Source organism: Hyperolius riggenbachi, chromosome 7, assembly GCF_040937935.1.
Source record: "Hyperolius riggenbachi isolate aHypRig1 chromosome 7, aHypRig1.pri, whole genome shotgun sequence".
NCBI lineage: Eukaryota > Metazoa > Chordata > Amphibia > Anura > Hyperoliidae > Hyperolius > Hyperolius riggenbachi.
This window is the reverse complement of record NC_090652.1, coordinates 249,874,687-249,898,378: the sequence shown is the minus strand read 5'-3', so window position 1 is coordinate 249,898,378 and position 23,692 is coordinate 249,874,687. Positions and strand designations below refer to the sequence as shown.

General features: G+C 44.0%; 1 protein-coding gene across 2 annotated transcripts in view; it reads left to right on the top strand.

Annotated features, from left to right (window-relative positions):
- Positions 1 to 23,692, top strand: part of LOC137524946 (neurabin-2-like) — a 141,688-nt gene that overhangs the window by 97,699 nt on the left and 20,297 nt on the right. For both annotated transcript variants that reach the window (XM_068245482.1, XM_068245481.1), the window contains exons 11-16: positions 1,213 to 1,366; positions 3,953 to 4,104; positions 17,123 to 17,447; positions 20,598 to 20,676; positions 21,659 to 21,730; positions 22,529 to 22,715. In XM_068245482.1, the coding sequence (XP_068101583.1) occupies positions 1,213 to 1,366; positions 3,953 to 4,104; positions 17,123 to 17,447; positions 20,598 to 20,676; positions 21,659 to 21,730; positions 22,529 to 22,715 (969 nt within the window). The remainder of the gene's footprint in view (positions 1 to 1,212; positions 1,367 to 3,952; positions 4,105 to 17,122; positions 17,448 to 20,597; positions 20,677 to 21,658; positions 21,731 to 22,528; positions 22,716 to 23,692) is intronic.

The following is a 23,692-nucleotide window of genomic DNA, read 5'->3' as shown; positions in this document are numbered from 1 at the left end:
TTGGCATGTCTCACCTAGCAAGCAACACCTCACGCCACATGGTCTGTTCTTCTCTCACCAACAAGCGCCTGGCCTATGCAGGAGAGCTGCCGACAGGTGGTGAGTTCACCGCCTGTCAGCTGCCCATCTGATTGGTGATCACTTTCTTCCCCTAACCATTCTGGTCTGTCTTTGCAGGCTTGGTTGATCCAAGCTACTGCTGAGAAGCATTTCCTAACATCTAACATACAAATATTCACTGACTTGGTACAAGTGAAAGACAGCTGCCAGCTGTTAAAATAGAACATCGTGGCTTTGACAGTCCAAATTACTTTCCCTCCTTAGTCAATTGGCCTATTAAAAGAAAACCAGTGTATGTTTAGCTTAACCTCTCATACGTTTTACTGCAACAAACCTGGCTTATAAATCTGATCCATTTACAATTGTGCGGGACAACTGAGCTTGTTGGGTCCTGATCATACTGTGTTTCCCCGAAAATAAGCCCTTCCCAAAAATAGGCCCTAACTGTATGCCGGTAGAAACTCTGAGGGTATGCTAGTGTATGGGGAGGTGTTGAAGCCTCTTACCGCACCTCCCATGTGGCTGTGTCCCCCTCCGTTCACCTGTGAACAGCTCGTGTCCTAACCTGACCGACACCCTTCGGCCCAGTCGCCGCACATGCGCTGTATGCTAGGTTGGCTCCATGACCCACTCGTTATAATCAATGTGCCCCGGGGAGGCATCAGCGCTCGCACATTGATTGTAAGGAGAGGACAATGCGATCACGGAACCGACCCAGCATACAACTCATGTGCTGTGACTAGGTCAAAAGGCGCCGACCATGTTAAGATACTGGAGCCGTTTACAGGTGAATGGGGGGGACGCAGCCACAAGGGGGGTGCAGTAAGAGAAGGCACACCTCCCCATACACTAGCATAGTGTCCGATTTTATACCTATTAAAAATATAAGCCCTCCCCGAAAAGAAGTCCTAGCACATGTTTTGGAGGTAAAATGAATATAATGCAGAGTCTTCTTTTCAGGGAAACCCGGTACTACTCGGTGTTCATAAAAGATAAATGGTGTCTATTCTGTAGCATCAACACTATACTATGTACATTTGTGATGTGATCCTGATACAATGTGGCCTTTTTCCAGTGTGTGTTTGGCACATGAGTAATGAGTCTCTGCAGTTTGATTTATCCAGATAATGTAATAGAACTTCCTCTTCTCAGATTTCAGATCTCGAGAGCAAGGTTGATGCATACGAGCAAAATCTGCACCTGGTCCCCTCCAATAAACACGCTGATGTCAATGAGAACCGCAAGGGACACGCAGAAGACGATCTGGAAATGGAGGGCTCTACACTTCTGGAGAGCTCCGTGTCTGGTAAACTGATTTCTTATTGTCCTAATGAGACTAAGGCCCCTTCCCCATGTTTGTTGCTGATTGTGTTTCCAGCAATGCACAGTTATGTGATCCATAGGAACAAGAGAAGTGCATAGATAGCACTGAAGGGATATTTCCACCCATGCATTGAGACTGGAATCGCAGTGCATGGTTGACCATAAATTTATCCAAAAGCATTCAATTTCCGTTCATTATAACGAATGGATTGGTTTCAGGCAGATTGGTTGAGCAAATTGGTTTCGGGCAGAGGCAGTAAAGATGGAATATGCATGGAACAGTTGCCCGAGTATGTATTTAGCTGGTGTTGACTCCGCCCACTTTTTCTAACCCTAACACACAATTACTCAATGACCTAGTTTGTGAGCTTTGCAGTCTGTGGCATCAATACATTTGCATTGAGAAAAAAACAGTTCTTATTGGCTGTTTGTGGCTCCACCCCCTTTTCTGAATTTGAACTCCAGTCACCCAATGACCAACTGTACCATGTTTGAGGCTTGTGCCATTAAGGGCCCGTTTCCACTATCGTGAATTCGCATGCGTTTACCGCATGCGAATTCGCATAGCCAATACAAGTGGATGGGACTGTTTCACTTGTCAGGATTTCTGAGTGTTTTCGTCCGTGTGAAAAATTTGCATGGCAGAGCCATCAGAATTTGCATACCGCTATGCGGTTGTATGCGAATTTTCATGCGAATTCGCATGGAATCAATGCAAAAGCACACAGGCACTGCCATGGTTAAATTCGCATACAGCGTCATTCATGTGAATTCGCATGAAAATTCGCATACAACTGCATGCGAAATTCGCATCCGCATGCAAATTTTTTCCACGGCGATTCGCACCGCACAAGTGGAAACAGGCCCTAACAGTGCAAGAGTGGCAGCAATTAAATACTCCCCTTGAAAACCAATAGTTGAATTTTTGATTGGCTTTTGTAGACTTCACCCACTTTTCTGAATATTGAGCCCGGTCATCCAGTGACTACCTGCAGTTTGAGAACCCTGCTGCAGTTAACAATTTCCCAGTGAAATTTGTATTTGTCTCCGCCCACTTTTTGGTTATGGGGATAAAAAGTATCCTATTTGTTGTTCCAGGTAATGTACTATGGGCTCGATTCACAAAGGCGTGATAAATGTTATCACGGCTGGGATAAGCTTATCACGAAGGTTTGTGCGCGTAATAGTAAAGATTTGCACGCATTAACTTTCCCTGTTCATGCGCTAACCCATATGTTAGCGCGTGAACAGGCAAGTTAATGTGCGCAAACCTGTATGCGCGCTAACCTGCGTGATGAGCTTATCACAGCCGTGATGGCATTTATCACGCATTTGTGAATCGAGCCCTATGTGTGCCAAATGTCATTCAAATCCGTCCAGCCATTGTTGCGTGATTAACAAACATCGAAACTTTCGCAATTATAATATTAGTGAGATATAAAACTCGCTGAAATCACCTGGACAATACAATACATATGCAAGTATTTGTCCACTTATATATGTGTGTGTGTGTTTTTTTTTTTTTCCCCCCTGGGATAGTATGGCTGACCCTGCTGCTTACAAACATTTTTTTTAAACTACTTACCTTAGTAGTGGAAAGGCTTTGGATGGTCCTGAGTCCTCCCGGATCTCTCACAGCACTCTGTTGTAGTGAAGGGTCCCTCTAAACATATTTGTCTTGCACCAGTTGATTACGTTTCTTGCAGCCACACTCCTAGCCTTGTGGTGTGTACACACTTGAAAGATAGATGAAAGATCTTAGACCAATTTTACCCCCTTCCATGTAGTATGAGGGCATACTCTACACAGTCTATTCTATTGAGCTGAACTCCCCATCAGATAAAAATCTTTGCAAGATGCTGCACACAAAGATGCTGCACACATTCAACAGATCGGTATCTGCAAAAGATCCGTTCCTGCAAAATGCATTCATAGTCTGAGATCTGCAGATCATCATACACACCTTGTTTAACAGACATTCATCTGCATATCTGACAATCTGCAGATCTGAAAATCCATCCTGGTGGATCTGATCTGCAGATGAATGTTTGTTAAACAAGGTGTGTATGATGATCTGCAGATATCATAGACTATGAATGCATTTTGCAGGAACAGATCTTTTGCAGATACTGATCTGTTGAATGTGTGCAGCATCTTGCAAAGATTTTTATCTGATGGGGAGTTCAGCTCAATAGAATAGACTGTGTAGAGTATGGCTCTCATACTACATGGAAGGTGGTAAAATTGGTCTGTAAACTTTCATTTATCTTTCAAGTGTATACACACCGTTAGACAAGTGCATCCAACTGGGCAAGGACAATTACAGTCCTTGCATGCCCAGTAGAACAAAGCCCTAGTGCTTGGAGGAAAGAGGCAGATCTTGCATGGTGCTTAGCATTTGGCTGATCTGCAGACAGACCACAGCAGGAGGGGCACAGGGCATAGATGAGCACAAAGGGAACCCAGCCATTTTGCAGGTGTGGTTATTAGACATGCTAAATATGGCTACAAGAAAGCTGCTTTCCTAGTGATGAAGGTGATTTTAGATCTTTCCCTCTTACCCTTGTAGATTTTGATGCGTGTGTGGGAGAGATCCAGCGATTGGACATCAGTGCTCACAAAGCCAAAGCTCAGCTAGCACACAAAGTGAAACGCCAGCGACCATCTCGGAACAAGTTAAAGGAGCCTTTTACTTGCAGCGTACAAAGCCAGCCTGTGGAGGTATGTTGTGTGGTCTCCATTTCTTATTGGAAAGTTTCATGCTGCCTGATTATTAATGGAGAATTTCAGGACGCGCCATTAGAATGGGCACTCAATAGGGATAACCTTTAATATTTTACACATTTTTAAAGTTGTTGTCCTTACAAGTCATCAGCTGTGGAAGTTTGACACTTGCCTAAACAGGTTACTTTCATGACCGCTTCACTGACTGTAATATTAGCTTTAACCACTTCCCGACCGCCTAACGCACAGAGGCGGCCGGGAAGTGGAGCCCTTAAGGACCGGCTCACCCACAGAGGCGGCGGTCCATTTAAGGGCATGGGCGGTGCGATCGCGTCATCCGTGACGCGATCCTCCGCCGGCGCCTGTCACCGCTCGCTCGCCGCAACATCCCGCCGGCTATACGGAAGCGCCGGCGGGATGTTAACCCTGCGATCGCTGCATACAAAGTGTATAATACACTTTGTAATGTTTACAAAGTGTATTATACAGGCTGCCTCCTGCCCTGGTGATCCCAGTGTCCGAGGGACCACCAGGGCAGGCTGCAGCCACCCTAGTCTGCACCCAAGCACACTGATTTCTCCCCCCCCTGCCCCAGATCGCCCACAGCACCCATCAGACCCCCCCCTGCCCACCCCCCAGACCGCTGTTTGCACCCAATCACCCCCCTAATCACCCATCAATCACTCCCTGTCACTATCTGTCAACGCTATTTTTTTTTTATCCCCCCCCCTGCTCCCTGCCCCCTCCTGATCACCCCCCACCCCTCAGATTCTCCCCAGACCCCCCCCCCCCAGACCACCCCCCCCTGTTTACTGTATGCATCTATCCCCCTGATCACCTGTCAATCACCCGTCAATCACCCGTCAATCACCCCCTGTCACTGCCACCCATCAATCAGCCCCTAACCTGCCCCTTGCGGGCAATCTGATCACCCCCCCACACCAATAGATCGCCCACAGATCCGACATCAGATCACCTCCCAAATCCATTGTTTACATCTATTCTCTCCTCTAAACACCCACTAATTACCCATCAATCACCCCCTATCACCACCTGTCACTGTTACCTATCAGATCAGACTCTAATCTGCCCCTTGCGGGCACCCAATCACCCGCCTACACGCTCAGATTGCCCTCAGACCCCCCCTTATCAATTCGCCAGTGCATTAATTACATCTGTTCTTCCCTGTAATAACCCACTGATCACCTGTCAATCACCTGCCAATCACCTATCACCCATCAATCACCCCCTGTCACCCCCTGTCACTGCCACCCATCAATCAGCCCCTAACCTGCCCCTTGCGGGCAATCTGATCACCCACCCACACCATTAGATCGCCCGCAAACCCGCCGTCAGATTACCTCCCAAATGTATCGTTTACATCTGTTATCTTCTCTAAACACCCACTAATTACCCATCAATCACCCATCAATCACCCCCTATCACCACCTGTCACTTTTACCTATCAGATCAGACCCTAATCTGCCCCTTGCGGGCACCCAATCACCCGCCCACACGCTCAGATTGCCCTCTGACACCCCCCCCCCCCCCCTTATCAATTCGCCAGTGCATTAATTACATCTGTCCTTCCCTGTAATAACCCACTGATCACCTGTCAATCACCTGCCAATCACCTATCACCCATCAATCACCCCCTGTCACTGCCACCCAACAATCAGCCCCTAACCTGCCCCTTGCGGGCAATCTGATCACCCACCCACACCAATAGATCGCCCGCAGATCCGACATCAGATCACCACCCAAGCGCAGTGTTTCCATCTATTCTCTGCTCTAAACACCCACTAATTACCCATCAATCACCCATCAATCACCCCCTATCACCACCTGTCACTGTTACCCATCAGATCAGACCCTAATCTGCCCCTTGCGGGCACCCAATCGCCCGCCTACACGCTCAGATTGCCCTCAGACCCCCCCTTATCAATTCGCCAGTGCAATATTTACATCTGTTCTCCCCTGTAATAACCCACTGATTACCTGTCAATCACCTATCAATCACCCATCAATTACCCCCTGTCACTGCCACCCATCAATCACCCCCTGTCACTGCCACCCATCAATCACCCGCTGTCACTGCCACCCATCAATCAGCCCCTAACCTGCCCCTTGCGGGCAAACTGATCACCCACCCACACCAATAGATCGCCCGCAGATCCGACATCAGATCACCACCCAAGCGCAGTGTTTCCATCTATTCTCTACCCTAAACACCCACTAATTACCCATCAATCACCCCCTGTCACTGCTACCTATCAGATTAGACCCCTATCTGCCCCTAGGGCACTCAATCACCCGCCCACACCCTCAGAATGCCCTCAGACCCCAGCCCTGATCACCTCGCCAGTGCATTGCTTGCATCTATTCCCCCCTCTAATCACACCTTGAGACACCCATCAATCACCTCCTGTCACCCCCTAGCACACCTACCCATCAGATCAGGCCCCAATTTGCCCCGTGTGGGCTCCTGATCACTCGGCCAAACCCTCAGACCCCCTTCCGATCACCTCCCTAGTGCATTGATTGCATCTATTTTCCCCTCTAACCACCCCCTGAGACACCCATCAATCACCTCCTGTCACCCCCCTAGCACTCCTATCCATCAGATCAGGCCCAATACAACCTGTCATCTAAAAGGCCACCCTGCTTATGACCGGTTCCACAAAATTCGCCCCCTCATAGACCACCTGTCATCAAAATTTGCAGATGCTTATACCCCTGAACAGTCATTTTGAGACATTTGGTTTCCAGACTACTCACGGTTTTGGGCCTGTAAAATGCCAGGGCGGTATAGGAACCCCACAAGTGACCCCATTTTAGAAAAAGACACCCCAAGGTATTCTGTTAGGTGTATGACGAGTTCATAGAAGATTTTATTTTTTTGTCAAAAGTTAGCGGAAATTAATTTTTATTGGTTTTTTTTTCACAAAGTGTCATTTTTCACTAACTTGTGACAAAAAATAAAATCTTCTATGAACTCGCCATACACCTAACGGAATACCTTGGGGTGTCTTCTTTCTAAAATGGGGTCACTTGTGGGGTTCCTATACTGCCCTGGCATTTTAGGGGCCCTAAACCGCGAGGAGTAGTCTAGAAAACAAATGCTTCAAAATGACCTGTGAATAGGACGTTGGGCCCCTTAGCGCACCTAGGCTGCAAAAAAGTGTCACACATGTGGTACCGCCGTACTCAGGAAAAGTAGTATAATGTGTTTTGGGGTGTATTTTTACACATACCCATGCTGGGTGGGAGAAATTTCTATGTAAATGGACAATTGTGTGTAAAAAAATCAAACAATTGTCATTTACAGAGATATTTCTCCCACTTAGCATGGGTATGTGTAAAAATACACCCCAAAACGCATTATACTACTTCTCCTGAGTACAGCGGTACCACATGTGTGGCACTTTTTTACACCCTAAGTACGCTAAGGGGCCCAAAGTCCAACGAGTACCTTTAGGATTTCACAGGTCATTTTGCGACATTTGGTTTCAAGACTACTCCTCACGGTTTAGGGCCCCTAAAATGCCAGGGCAGTATAGGAACCCCACAAATGACCCCATTCTAGAAAGAAGACACCCAAAGGTATTCCGTACGGAGTATGGTGAGTTCATAGAAGATTTTATTTTTTGTCACAAGTTAGCGGAAAATGACACTTTGTGAAAAAAAACGATTAAAATCAATTTCCGCTAACTTGTAACAAAAAAATAAAAACTTCTATGAACTCACCATACTCCTAACGGAATACCTTGGGGTGTCTTCTTTCTAAAATGGGGTCATTAGTGGGGTTCCTATACTGCCCTGGCATTTTAGGGGCCCTAAACCGTGAGGAGTAGTCTTGAAACAAAAATGACCTGTGAAATCCTAAAGGTACTCATTGGACTTTATGCCCCTTAGTGCAGTTAGGGTGCAAAAAAGTGCCACACATGTGGTATCGCCGTACTCGGGAGAAGTAGTACAATGTGTTTTGGGGTGTATTTTTACACATACCCATGCTGGGTGGGAGAAATACCTCTGTAAATGACAATCTTTTGATTTTTTTACACACAATTGTCCATTTACAGAGGTATTTCTCCCACCCAGCATGGGTATGTGTAAAAATACACCTCAAAACACATTGTACTACTTCTCCCGAGTATGGCGATACCACATGTGTGGCACTTTTTTGCACCCTAACTGCGCTAAAGGGCCCAAAGTCCAATGAGTACCTTTAGGATTTCACAGGTCATTTTGAGAAATTTCATTTCAAGACTACTCCTCACGGTTTAGGGCCCTTAAAATGCCAGGGCAGTATAGGAACCCCACAAATGACCCCATTTTAGAAAGAAGACACCCCAAGGTATTCTGTTAGGAGTATGGTGAGTTCATAGAAGATTTTATTTTTTGTCAAAAGTTAGCGGAAATTGATTTTAATTGTGTTTTTTCACAAAGTGTCATTTTCCGCTAACTTGTGACAAAAAATAAAATCTTCTATGAACTCGCCATACTACTAATGGAATACCTTGGGGTGTCTTCTTTCTAAAATGGGGTCATTTGTGGGGTTCCTATACTGCCCTGGCATTTTAGGGGCCCTAAACCGTGAGGAGTAGTCTTGAAACGAAATTTCTCAAAATGACCTGTGAAATCCTAAAGGTACTCATTGGACTTTGGGCCCTTTAGCGCAGTTAGGGTGCAAAAAAGTGCCACACATGTGGTATCGCCGTACTCAGGAGAAGTAGTATAATGTGTTTTGTGGTGTATTTTTACACATACCCATGCTGAGTGGAAGAAATATCTCTGTAAATGGACAATTGTGTGTAAAAAAAATTAACAAATTGTCATTTACAGAGATATTTCTCCCACCCAGCATGGGTATGTGTAAAAATACACCCCAAAACACATTATACTACTTCTCCCGAGTACGGCAATACCACATGTGTGGCACTTTTTTGCAGCCTAACTGCGCTAAGGGGTCCAAAGTCCAATGAGCACCTTTAGGCTTTACAGGGGTGCTTACAATTTAGCACCCCCCAAAATGTCAGGACAGTAAACACACCCCACAAATGATCCCATTTTGGAAAGTAGACCCTTCAAGGTATTCAGAGAGGGGCATGGTGAGTCCGTGGCAGATTTCATTTTTTTTTGTCGCAAGTTAGAAGAAATGGAAACTTTTTTTTTTTTCTCACAAAGTGTCATTTTCCGCTTACTTGTGACAAAAAATATCTTCTATGAACTCACTATGCCTCTCAGTGAATACTTTGGGATGTCTTCTTTCCAAAATGGGGTCATTTGGGGGATATTTATACTATCCTGGAATTCTAGCCCCTCATGAAACATGACAGGGGGTCAGAAAAGTCAGAGATGCTTGAAAATGGGAAAATTCACTTTTTGCACCATAGTTTGTAAACGCTATAACTTTTACCCAAACCAATAAATATACACTGAATGGGTTTTTTTTAATCAAAAACATGTTTGTCCACATTTTTCGCGCTGCATGTATACAGAAATTTTACTTTATTTGAAAAATGTCAGCACAGAAAGTTAAAAAAATCATTTTTTTGCCAAAATTCATGTCTTTTTTGATGAATATAATAAAAAGTAAAAATCGCAGGAGCAATCAAATAGCCCCAAAAGAAAGCTGTATTAGTGACAAGAAAAGGAGCCAAAATTCATTTAGGTGGTAGGTTGTATGAGCGAGCAATAAACCGTGAAAGCTGCAGTGGTCTGAATGGAAAAAAAGTGGCCGGTCCTTAAGGGGTAGAAAGCCCTAGGTCCTCAAGTGGTTAAAGATTACGTAGTGTGTAAAAATAGGCTTCTTTGGGCCTGTACACACTGCTGTGCTTGCGATACATTTTAAAATTGCATGCAATTTTTAAATCGCAAAGCCTTCATGGGGAAAAAAAAAATCGCATCGCACCAGTGTGTACAGGTCTTTGCGATTTTTATGATTTTTCAAAAGACCTTGCGATTAAAAAAAGCATGTGATTTTAAAAGCGCAGCAGTGTGTACAGGTCCTAAAACCTCATGATAAAGTGTTTTCAATAGCTAAAATATCGGAAAATTGTATACTTACCTTCGGTAATTTTCCTTTCCTGGTGCATCTCCATGGCAGCACTAGCGGGCAACATTTGTGTTTTTTGCCCTGATAGGACTCCTAACTAACAGTACTCAAAGAGTTAACTGCCAGAGAGGAGGAGATATAAGGCAGCCATTCCCCCTCCTCCCTATTCCTTATTACTATGTCCGAGCGAAAAAAGGGCGGGAACCAATGCTGCCATGGAGATGCACCAGGAAAGGAAAATTACCGAAGGTAAGTATACAATTTTCCGATTCCCCTGGTGCCTCCATGGCAGCACTAGTGGGCCCTAACTATGAAACATAATAACACTTGGGTGGGATGCTCAAACATAATTTTAATATAACAAAACAAAAGAAGAACAGAATACAATTCACATTTTTGCATTTACTGCAGAGGAAATTACAGCCTTTCCAAACTCTGCTGCAGACAACAATGCTGGATCTATTTTATAATGCTTAACAAAAGTATTATGAGAGGCCCAGCTGGCCGCCTTGCAAATCGTGTCCAAAGAAACCTTTCCATAGTACGCCCAGGAGGAAGCTATGCTCCTCGTAGAATGGGCCTTAAGTTCAGATGGAGGATTCAACCCCCTGTCCTTGTACGCTCTTTTGATAAACAACACAATCCATCTAGCGATAGTTCTAGAGGTGGCAGCTTTACCCTTGTTATATCCTGAGGGTATTATTAGCAAATTATCAGAACTTCTAAAGTCTCTGGTAGCACCAATATATGTACATATACAGTCTACAGGATCTAATGGGTGAGTATTTACCTTCCCTTCGGGATCCACATGTTTGGATAGTGTTATTTCCTGATTGAAGTGGAACTGGGTAGAAACATTTGGTCTAAAAGAATCCAGTGGAAGCATTACTACTCTGTTTTCAAAAACTGTTAAATAGGGCTCTCTACATCCCAGTGCTTGGATTTCTGAAACCCGTTTGCCTGAAGTTATTGCGATTAAGAATGCGGTTTTTGTTGTTAAATCTTGTATTGACATTTTTTCAGTATTAGAGAAGACAGGTGAAGAGGAGATAAAGTCCAGGACTAGTGACAGATCCCATTTAGGAAATCTACTCTTGATAGGAGGACTAAGTTTTATTGCAGCTGAAAGAAATTGTTTTATTAGCATATTTGCGGACCATTGTATCCCAGTGACTGCTGACAGTGCTGACACATGACTCTTTAAGGTAGACTGAGAAAGTTTCATTTCTAGACCCCTTTGTAAGAAAAGTAAAATGTCCTTTACTTGTGGTTTTAACGGATCGAATGACTCCTCTGCTGCCAACTGTAGAAATTTTTTCCAAACTCTATCATAAAGAACTCTAGTAGTTGGTTTTCTAGCTGCAATAAGTGTCTGTACCACTGAGGAATCACAACCTGCTATTAGAAGTCTATCCCTCTCAACTTCCAAGCTTTTAAATTTAATCTTTGGGGATTCGGGTGCAGGAAATCCCTCTGGGACAACAATTCCCGGAACACTGGAAGATGTAGAAATGTTCCTCGAGATAGTGTTAGAAGAAGTGAGAACCATGGCCTCCTTGGCCAATACGGGATTACAGCCAGGATTGTTCCTTTGAAATTGCTCACTTTCCGAAGAAATTTTGGAATCAGAGGAATGGGGGGAAAGGCATAGCCTTTGCTGAAGCCCCAGTCCTGAATTAGAGCGTCTGATGCTAGATGCTGATGCTCGTCTGACATAACCTTGGCATAGGAGGAGAGGTTTTGAACTTCCACTGGTGGCCCTGCGAAACAGTTTTTAGCACCCAAAGATCCTGAAAGTGTTCTCCCCAAACGGAAGCAAAGCTCTTTAGTCGAGCTCCTACCAGATCCATTTGAGGACAAAAATTGTCAAAAAGACTTCTGGTCTTCTTTGGGAGTGAAAGAGCTCCTAGGTTTGTTTACCTTAGAGAAACTTGTCTGAGTATTCCTCCAATTTCTGTTAAATGCTCTGCCAGGCCTATATGATTTTGCTTCTCTGAATCTTGAAGACTGCTGTGGTCTCTGCTGGATAAACCTTTGCCTCCCCATCTTTCGGTCTTGTGGTAACAAACCGGATTTACCACCAGTCACTCTAGCTATCGCCTCGTCCATTTTAGATCCAAAGAGACTCTTCCCATCATAAGGGATCTTGGACCAAGCTTGCTTCGAAGCAATGTCTGCTGCCCATGGTTTAAGCCACAATGTTCTCTTTGCTAAAACAGAGAACAACATAGATCTACTTGAAGAACGTACCACATCAATGGAAGCTTCTCCCATAAAATCAGAGGATAACTTCAAGTCTTCTAGAGAGGCAATTAAAGATTCCTTATCTGCATCCCTCCTAATGGCTTTTTCTATGTTATCGATCCATATCCTGTTTGCTTTCGCTACAGCTGCGAGTGCAACTGCTGGCCTAGCCGCTTCTCCAGATGATAAATATACTTTTTTAAGATCTAAGTCTATCTGCCTATCTAATACATCTCTAAAGAGTATTGAATCCTCAATTGGAAGAGTTACATTTCTAACCACTTTCATAAGAGAAGCATCTACGACTGGATAGGAAGTCAGTAATTTTTCATCTATTTCATCAAACGGATATAGTTTACGTAACCTATTTCTGGAGGATGGTTTTTTGACTGCTTTTGACCATTCAAGCTGGATTAACTCTTTAATTTCTTCTAAAAAAGGAAAGGAAAGCTGCTTTTTGTCCAATCTTTTATAGAAGCGTTTTCTTTTTGGTTTTGCTGAGTCTTGCTCATCTTCCCACCCCAATGTGTCTCTGACTTGGGCTACGAAAGGAGGAACTTTCGCAAATTCAAATTCTGTGTCTAAGTCTTCAGAAGCGTCTGATTCCTCTGAAATCTCTTGTTCTAGAGGAGAACTTTCAGCAGATACTGCTGTAGGTTTATTTAATTCTGACATAGCATCCTTAACAACTTGTTTGATAATAGCTGATAAGTCCTGATTTTCGTTTGTTACATCACTGAGACAAGCTTCACAGACCATTTTGCCAGGAATCTTGGGTTTGCCACAAACCCAACACTGGTTCTCTTTAGGTCTCTTAGAATGGGATCTCTGTGGAGAGTGATGCTTGTAAGAGCGACTAGGTGACTCTGCCCTCTTCTTGTCACTATGCGATTTTGATTTGTCATGTGTGGAGGATGATCTTGCAACCTCTTGCATAGAAGTTCCTTCTCCAGCTGACTCTTGCCTTGCTGAAGGGGAAAGTCTTCCTGCCTCTTCTACCCTTTTATGGGTGCTATAACAGATAAAACAAAGCCTAATTAGAATGGACCCTCCGGCTAGGATCCTGCCTCTTTAAATTATCACTTACCCTCTCCTTACCTTGATTTAGACTGATGATCTTTATTAGAAGAGCGCCCCATTATTTAAATGGTAGCTGCAAAAAAGTAAATTGCGTACCATGAGTGCTAAGATCCTGACTACAGCACTAATATCCATTAAAACATCTGTCATGGTGCACACAAGAAAGTAACCTGCTTTACAGTACCTTAATCCTGTGTGAATATCGCAGACCTCAGATGCAGCCGCCGGACCACGCCACTCCACGCTGGATCACTTGTCCCAGCCTCACTGTAGTGTTGGAGAGAAGGAAGGACGCTTAAATCCTGTTCCGGTGTGCTACTTCCTGTCTGACGTCATCGGAGACCAAGACGCAGACAGGAATCACCGGCAAGATGGCCGCCGTCACTCTCCGTTCCCGGAAGTCGGAATAGACCTGCCGGAGACTACCCGGGACGGACCCCAGCCACCGCTTGACCAGAGGAGTGAGGTGAGAGTATGGCATAGCTTAAGAAGCTATATCGCCGCCCCTGTACAATGCGACAAGGGGCTCCCCCGCAATCTGTCAGTTTAGACAGGACAGCCAGGGACTCCATACAGGGGAGGCACAGACCCTGTACGGTAACCTACCCCATTTAGAGGAGGTGGTAAGGAGGAAACAGGAAAAAAAAGGAATCCTATCGTAGCGAGGACAAAAAAAGGAATAGGGAGGAGGGGGAATGGCTGCCTTATATCTCCTCCTCTCTATCAGTTAACTCTTTGAGTACTGTTAGTTAGGAGTCCTATCAGGGCAAAAAACACAAATGTTGCCCGCTAGTGCTGCCATGGAGGCACCAGGGGAATACTGTATTATCGATATTTCAATTTTTTTGGGTATGAAGTGTGAAAAGTCATCAAATATTTCAAAAACTGACATTATTGGAGGATAGAACTGTCCTCCAATAATGTCAGCTATATGCACATCCTAAAGTGCTCCATTAATGTATTAAAAAAGACAAAGCTATAGAAATGCCCAATAAAAGCCATAGGTATATTTGATCATACAACAACAAATACAATTTCCTAGCATATTTATATTTGATCATCTTCGCATTTACAAAAGATAATTGTAAAAGAAAAGGGAAAGTTTTAGTTGCTTGCGCTGTCTTCTCCCCGAAGCAGTCTTGGAAGACCCCCAGATCACCTGATTTCCGGCGCGTGGCCCTGCCTCCCTGAATATCCATACATACAGTATATATGTGTATATTATACATATAGTGTCCCTTCCCCCCCCACTTTAGCTGCTTGTCTGCCTCATGCTGGTTAAATGAGACACTAGTTACCTCACCTGTGAATGTTGGTGAATTCCTATAAAACATGTACTGTTGGTGGGCCTTGAGGGCAGGGGTGGGAAACTGTCATAAGCCAAGCGGGGAAAAAAAAATTTGATACCTGAAACCTGATTGTTCGTGATAGTTTTGTGTGAAAATCTAGCATGTTAGGTTTTCCCCAATGTCTGTGCCCTTTTGCATTGTGATCAGAAAATCACAGTGTCCAACACTATTGTTTCTAAAGCATGACACCTCCTGCACCCCCCCCTACTTTATATTGCCCTTTGCTGTCTGGTACCAACACCAGCAGAGTACTGCGTGTTGTGCAATTAGTGCTGCCCGTGGTACATGGGTAACGTGACAATTTCTTTGCTAATTGCTCGATGCACAGTTCTCTGCAGGCATTTGTATTAGTATTTGAGTTTTCTGCGCTCAGCAATATGAATGCCGATATGTGAATCAGCCCCCTATTACAAAACACTGTGCATATTTCTAGGGGTAATTATCCTAAGTGTGTATGCTGCATAACCACACACACACACACACACACACACACACACACACACACACACACACACACACACACACACACACACACACACACACACACACACACACACACACACACACACACACACACACACACACACACACACACACACACAGTTGTGAGTGGTAGAAGGCATTCTAGTATGAGGTTATCAGAGACACATTTGTACTTCAGTGCCCAATCCCAGAGGAGAGCTACATAAACAGCAGGGCCGGTCCTCTCATGAAGCAGGGTGAAACATTTGCATCTGGCGCAGAGATTACAGGGGCAGCATATTTGTACTGTGTTTACGCTAACAGCATGCAGTCAGAATAGGAGGAGATGCTAGAGGAGAGTGAGGTGAAGAGGCCATTATTGGGGAAAAGAAGCTAGTTGTGCTGTGTGAGGAGTCTGATGGTGAGTGGGGGGGGGGGGGGGGGGGGCAGGAGAGCAGCAGTGTTTCATTTGACTTGCATAGCAGAAGGAAGGAGGTGGCACTGCTGCCCTGACTGAGGAGGAAAAGAGTGGCTGAAGGTGAGCAGTTTGTTTGTCACAGACTCACAGCCAGCCATTGCGCTATTGCTGGGCTGCAACATGCCGTTTGAGAATATTAACCACTTTACCCCCCGCCGTACGGAAATCTCCGTCCCTTTTTTTCGTCCTTTCACCCCCAGGGACGGAGATATCCGTACCTCCCGCGCTCCCACTCGCTCGTGCGCGCACTCCCGCTCTCATGCACGCCGCCGCCCGCTCGCCTGGAGATCAATGAACGGGAAAAAATGTTCCCGTTCGTTGATCTAAGACCCGCAATGATCCGTTGCTTCTATGAGAAGCAGCGCGATCATTGTGAAAAAAAAAATTAAAAAACATTCGCAGCCTCATAGCACTCCCTGCAAGCGTCCTTCCGACGCTTGCAGGTCACATAAACAAGAAGTTACTGTGGTCATCTTGTGGCCAAATAGGAAGACTACACCTTAAAGCATTTTTCGTATTAAAGTACATAAGTTTTACACAAAAAATTAACTCATTACCTCCCACGCGTAATTAAAAAAAAAAAATTACAATTAAAAAAAATACAAAAATAGTTACCTAAAGGACTGAACTTTTTAAGTATTTATGTCAAGAGGGTATAACACTGTTACTTTATAAACTATGGGCTTGTAAATAGGGATGGACGCAAAACTGAAAAACATGCACCTTTATTTCCAAATAAAATATTGGTGCCAAACATTGTGATAGGGACATAATTTAAACGGGTTTATAACCGGACAAATGGGCAAATAAATTTCATGGGTTTTAATTACAGTAGCATGCATTATTTAAAAACTATAATGGCTGAAAACTGAAAAATAATGAATTTTTTTCCCCACATTTTTTCCTATTTTCCCATTAAAACATATTTATAATAAAATAATTCTTGGCATAATGTCCCACCTAAAGAAAGTCTAATTGGTGGCGGAAAAAAAAAGATATGGTTCATTTCATTGTGATAAGTAATGATAAAGTTATAGACGAATGAATGGAAGGAGCGCTGAAAGGTGAAAATGGCTCTGGTGCTCAAGGGGTAAAACACCTCAGAGGTGAAGTGGTTAAATAAAGTAGAGTAAATTGTTGGGCTGTGCATTCCTACGTGTGGGGGGGTGGGGGGGGGGGGCGGCTTTGGAAACACCTCACAAGTTTGCCTCAGGCAGTAAAAACTCTAGAACCTGCCTTGATGAGCAGTAACGTGAACTGGAATCTGATGCTGCCTTATACTTTTTGGAAGTTTAGTTGCTCTTTAGTGAAAACTAAAATCTTTTGTTCAAATTCTATGTACAGCATCAAGATCCTAACAACCCACCTTCAGCAGAAACAGTGAGCCCTTGTGAGAAGGCAGCGGAAGAGAAAGCAGTGCAGCTGGAGCTGTCTGCTGCCCAGGATGACGATCAAAGGATTGAAAAGACTCAAGCGGCAGAAAGTTTAGGTAGTCTCCCGGAGTCAAACCCTTCCATTTCCACTTCCACCTCCCCAGCACACAGGACTAACACTGAACCCATTCTAACCACCAGTCAGTCTCCCACGGGGGAGGGGCTAGCTCACACTTCCTCGGCCGGATACACGAGGAATACCAAGCTGAGAGTATCCAAACTCAAAATTGACAAAGGTAAGCTCAGGCATTAGACTTCTTCTTATAGAAAAGTAAGTTCCAGTCATAAGATTTATGCTCCACTGAAAATCGCAATCCGCATCTCAAATGTGTTACGATGGGATTGTGTTTTTCACTCTGTTACAGTGCTAATGTTTTGAAATTAGTATCTCACATTTCTCACGTTTTACACTCAGCGAATGTGTCGGCTTTTTCCAACAGGGAAAAAATGAATTTTAACTAATTGCAAATGCAGTAAAAATGCTGCATGTAGTGCACCAAGAATCCTATTGCACCACTAGAAAAAAAAAGGCACTGCATTTACCCATGTTAATGATCGGCAATAAGATGAAATCATGGGTAGTGGAAAAGGGCCCTTAAAGGGAAACTTAAGGTTTTTTTTCACTTTTTAAGTTTTTACTTACCTGGTGCTTCATCCAGCCCCTTGCAGTCGTCTTGTTCCCTCGCCATCATTCCTGACCCTTCAGCCCTCACTCAAAGCTGGGCAGTTGTAGACTACAGCGCATGCATGGCCCCGGGCCATGTGCCTCCTAATCTCTCTCACGTGGCGAGGTGTGTCCTGTGCTGTAGCATTTTTATTTGCATGTGCCACGCATGGTAGCATGATGAGGAGGCACAGGGCTGCACATACAGCTGGTTGAAGGCCGATGCATCTGACCAGGGAATTGTGGATTTACAGTGCGGGCACAGAAAGACTGCAGGGTGCTGAAAGAGTCCGCAGGTAAATTAAACTGCTGTTTGTTTTTTATTATTATTTCAATTTAGATTTCATCGAAAGAGAAAAATACTTGAGATTTTCAGTAGCCATCTACTCTTTATAAAGAGTAGCTCAGGTAAAAACTGCAGAGCAGTGACTGGTAGTGAATGGTCTGTTAGAGACTTCAAAAAGAGCACTCAAATACCATCATTGCATGTGTTCCTTCAGTAGGCCTATGATAAGTTACAGGTACTGCTGCAGAATGGCTGATGACATGTGCTACACAGTATGTGGCTCATTATTCCTCGATACTTGTAAGTCTGCAGCTTTGCCTTGATCTGCTCCCTTACTAATTGCAGAGCCAGAGTCTCTGCTGTTCCTATAGAATGGGGGATATTTGTCAAGAGATGGGAACTCCTTTCTGCAGTGTATATGCTAATGTTGGTTATTCTGTTTAATTTCCATTGCTGCAGTATGTATAAGGTCGTTACATAATCACTGCTAATAAGTACCATATATGCCTAGTTCCACACATCCCAATCCATCCTCCAGTCTCACCAGTAGTTCGTGTCTTGTGTTTTTCTGTATAGATGGCCAATTACCATAACTAAGATACTAATGATTCCTCCTCTGCATTTGTGTATTTTAAAACTTAGATCAATGTATGTATCTTATACTAAATGTACATTTCTGACTATGTGGATATACAAAGCAAGCTGTTGTATTGGTTTTAGCAGGACTTTGGGTCTATCTAGAACAGGGGTGTCCAACTCAAATACAAAGTGGGCCTAAATTGTACACTGGGACCAAGTCGTGGGCCAACCTCACTGTCTACTGAGCCCCTTTCCCCCTTTTAAAGTTCCCTGGTGTTTAATGGCCCCCCTCCAACCCCTATACAGTTCCCCGGTGTCTAGTGGTCCTCCCTCTATACAGTTCCCTGGTGTCTAGATGCCCCCACCCTCCCTATACAGTTCCCTAGTGTTTAGTGCTTTCCCTCTACCTCCCCCCACATGGCATCCCTGGTGTTCTAGGGTTTTACCTCCAATATAGCTTCCCTGGTGGTCTAGAGTGGGACAAACCTAATGCAAAGTGGGGAAACCACTTGACGGCCAATTTTAATGGCTCTGAGGGCCAGATATGAGCTAGAAATTCTGCATCTGTCAGTGCTACTTCCATGCAGTAATTACAGGGCACCTGCAAGTACCTGTGCTAGCCAGGGGCTGTACATGCAATGGTCTCAGTGGGGCAGTTTCAGTCTTGCATAATTGGTTGTTGTTTTTTTTTTGTTTGTTTTTGTTGCGGTCACACAGCAAAGCAGTAATCGCCCTTGATCGCAAACTGCCTCAGTTCAGCCACATAGCAGGAAGCTCTAGTAATCTCCTTCTACCTCTCTCTATAGACTTCAGTGGAGAGGGAGATTGATTGCTGCACGTTTGTTTATTTAGGAGAAATGTTTCCAATTCTAGACATACTCTTGATGGACCGATTTTTTTTTTTTTTTTTTTTTTTTTTTTTTTTTTTTTTTTCTGAGATCTAGTTGGTAGTTCTGTCCCAACTGAAACTCACCTGCCGGTAACGGTGTTTATTGGTGTGTGGACACCTGGAAGAAGCAGCATAGATTTCCATAGTAGGAATGACGGCCACTACAGTATTCAGTTCCTCACCTAGTAGTCTTCATTGGGGTGCCCCCCTCCACTTTATAGTGCTAATCATAAAAGTTATTCCACAATTAGTGACCCTCATAGTGTTTCTCCATATATTCGCCTTCTTTATAGTTGTTCCCCTCATAATACTCCCACCATATATATACACGGATTATAGTAGTCTCCATATATAGGGCTTCGTTGTAGTGGTGCCCCATATAATGGTCCATATAATGTTATTTATTACGGGGGTTCTCCTTATTATTCTCCCGTACAGTGTCAGGATAGTGCTCCGTTTTGCTCCTTCTTACAGTGATCCCCAGAAGAACCTTCATTATACGCGTTAATAATATTGTATTTAGAAAGAATCAACATAATACACAGCACTCATTATGTTTTCCACCATATAGTGAGACATATCTACCGTATATGTCCTATGGGAGAAAAGCCCTTTACAAATGGTATTGAATATAAAATCTTTACTATCCACTTTTCTTTGTACAAGACTAATTGCCAATTTTCTGCTGATTTAATCTGTAATGGAGATCCTCCAATGCTGGGAAAAGCAGACCATTCTATTTCCTGTCTGCAAGGAAAGAAAGAAGAAACTTTCCTGCTTTTCTTGGCATCTTCTTATTGGAGTTTGGTTTAAAGATCAGCGGCCCTGAATACAGGAGAGCCGGCCCTGGGCAGTACTACTTGGCTAACACACTGCTGCTCACACAGAAAACTTTCCCTGTGATAGATAGAAATGCGTAAATGTTCTGTTGTCCGTGATGTTGATGTAAACTCTGTTTGGTCACACAGAGGAGAAGAGAATTGATGATAAAGCCACAGACTCCAATGAGGCCGCAGCAAAACACAAGAGGAGGTTTCCTGACTTTGGGTAAGAATGTCTCTCGCTTTGTTTGCTGCCCAGAGTAAGTCGTTGATAGTAAAATGTTTTACCTGTTTTTTTCAATGATTTTTTTAGTAGTAGAGTAAATACATTTATCATGGCTCATGGTGGTCAGCTATGGAGCGCTGACGTTCTGAAATCATGTGCCCCTAAAAAAGGCTTCCACGGATGGCTGAACTGCTCATTAGTCAAGCAGTTCAACCGGCTGCTGGCCACATGCAGAGAAATAGCCGCTTTCATTGAAAAGCTGTCTTATGTCGCAGTTGCCGCACTCAGATGCAGCTACTGGAGGGGGGGGCGGGGGTTGTACTACCAAGTGCCTGGCTGATGGATAGACACAGCTGACAGGCAGTGAATTCAACATCTTTAGCTGCTTGTGGAAAAGAGGCCTAAAGCATTTTGTTTTTGTTTGTACCCAAATGTTATTGGTATGTAGTGCATAGTTAGGCCCCAGATAACAGTAGCAGCAGGTTGTGTACAAAGGAAGGTAGGTATTGGTTAGTAGGGGAGAGAGAGAGAGATATTAGAAAGAACAATTAAGGTATGGGATTTTCTCTGAAATTGCTGGAATGAGAACTGCTAACTCAATCACCTAAAAATCATGGAATACCACAACACAAAATTGCTAGGCTATTACAGTCTGGTTTTGCATTCCCGAGTGTGAACAGGGCCAAAGAGGGAGATTTATTTAAAAAATAGATGATCTGCAGGTGCTCAGTTGCCTTTAAGAGCAGAGGTATTATTATTATTATTATTATTATATGGGAAGTTTAGGCTTCTCTAAAGAATGTTTTTATTCAATAATATGTATACAACATGTTGATCCATACAGTGAGTGAGGTTTTTGTGTCATTCTGCATGTATCAGATTCTGCACTATCCTCACGGTCTTCTCAGTAGAGTATTGTTATGTACACCAATCCTCTGTGTTATCCAACAGCGGCTCTATATTATTTGTTTTGTCAATTTAGGGGGCTGCGGAAATCTGGAGGAAAAGGCAAAAAGCAGGACCGGGAAAGCCAGAGGGGATCCTTGGATAGCCGGTAAATGTTACTCCTATCTGCGATTTTCCTGCATTTTCCCATTTTCCCATGTGTGATGTAAGCTTTCATTTCCTGTGGACTGCAGTGTGTGGTTTTGTTTTTTTACACAGTAAATACAACCGCATTGCCAAGTACTTGACTGGTTGCATCCAGGGATTCCTTATTGCCCCAGTACAGAGCAGATCACCTGAGCCAGTCCTCCTCCCATTGTTGGCTACCCATACACCACAGGCTGATTCTCGATTAATTTCACCTTGAAATCTTTTGGGAATCGGCCTCATGACTCCACCTCCGCTGCTGTGAATGTGCCCCCCCCTTATTAAAATATCGTACAATTCTGGATGCGTGTTGGCGGAGTATAGCACTAGTGCATGTGTGACATCACACACACGGCACGTGCTAGACGTCGACAGCGAATCGGTTTCAGTGCATTAGTTACTGGTCCCAATACCACGCACCAGTAACGTGCGCACATGATGACCCACATCGGCCTGAGATTTCACAACATGTGCGATTGGTACAGTCAGACGATTTCGACCTGAAATCCGTTGAATTGTCGATCTGATATGCTTGTTGTGGCACCAATTTGATATCAAATCAGATGGTCAACTTCAAAATCGGCATCTGTATGGCCACCATTGGGCTATGTCTACCTGCTCACATGTCAGCGTAAAATAGCCTTATAATGGCCTACCCCAAGTCAGCTGTACTTCTCTGCAACTAACAATCATTTCCTTTCTAGTAGCTTCTCCAATGGTGATTGGTTTCCCTGATTCTGTTATGTATAAATGTTTCCAGGGGTTCTAGAGAGTTGCTGGATGAGGGTGGAAACCAGTCCCTGTCTGACTCGGACTCTCCAGTCCCCACCTGTATGCCCTTCTCTTGGTTTGGGGAGAGCCATAAAGAATCTGCCACAAGCGGCAGCCTGACCTTCCCACACAGCTGCAGTGAGCTCACTGCAGAGCAGGAGAGAGCCAGGAATAAGGTAAGAGACTCTAAATAACTGCCCTGTATCTGCATGGTCTGTGCTTTTCCACTAGAGGCTATACATTGTTCTGAGGACGTCTCACTTATTGTAGCTGCTTGTTAACATCATACGATCATATACAATCTGTTATCTATACATCTTTATAGATCCATAAGAGGGGAAGGTTGTGTTGTACAGCTTAGCTCGCGTCTTTATGATAAAATAGCTGAGGTTGCCACACTCTGTACTGTACGGTGCCACTGCTCCTTCGCAAGATAATGTACTGGTTAACGAAAACCCGAGGCAGTTCCCTGGGGGCCAGATGGGACGCAGAGGCATCTTTTCTGCCTCATGACATGTCCCCACACTGCCACTCTCCGAGAAAGAAAAGTCTGTCCAAAACAATGTCGCTGTCTGATTTTGAATCTTTTCATTCTGATAACATTAAAAGAGCTTTAATATAGACGTGGTGCTGCAGACTGCTTCATTGGAAACTTCTGACCCCAGAGGATCATGGGAAACTATCCTGCTTAGCACATGTCCTCTCCCCACTGGATGTTGGTCAACCTTGCTTAATGAATCTAAGTGGGAAATTGATGTGTGCATGGCCTGCTTCACTCGCAGCTCAATTTGGTCAATGAGATGTATAATCGATGAATAATTGTGAATCAGGCTAAGCAAGATCAGCTAGTCTGGTCTGCGCCCCACATGCCTCTAGTGTGAGGGCATTGAAGACAGGCAAACTCTATGCGACATTTATAACTGATGTTTAATTCCATAATAACCTCCAATCAAACAGAAATCTGTTAAAAGCAGGGGACATTCTTGGCTAATTTTAAATAGAAAACCGGGCAAACATTGACAGGGAGAGGCTGTTTTTTATTACTAATTGAACACAAAAATGATGGATTCCAATTGAAGCATTTTGGAGCATTTTGTGCAGTGCTTTTACTACAAAACCTGTGGAATTCGCTATGGAAATTATCATTGCTGTA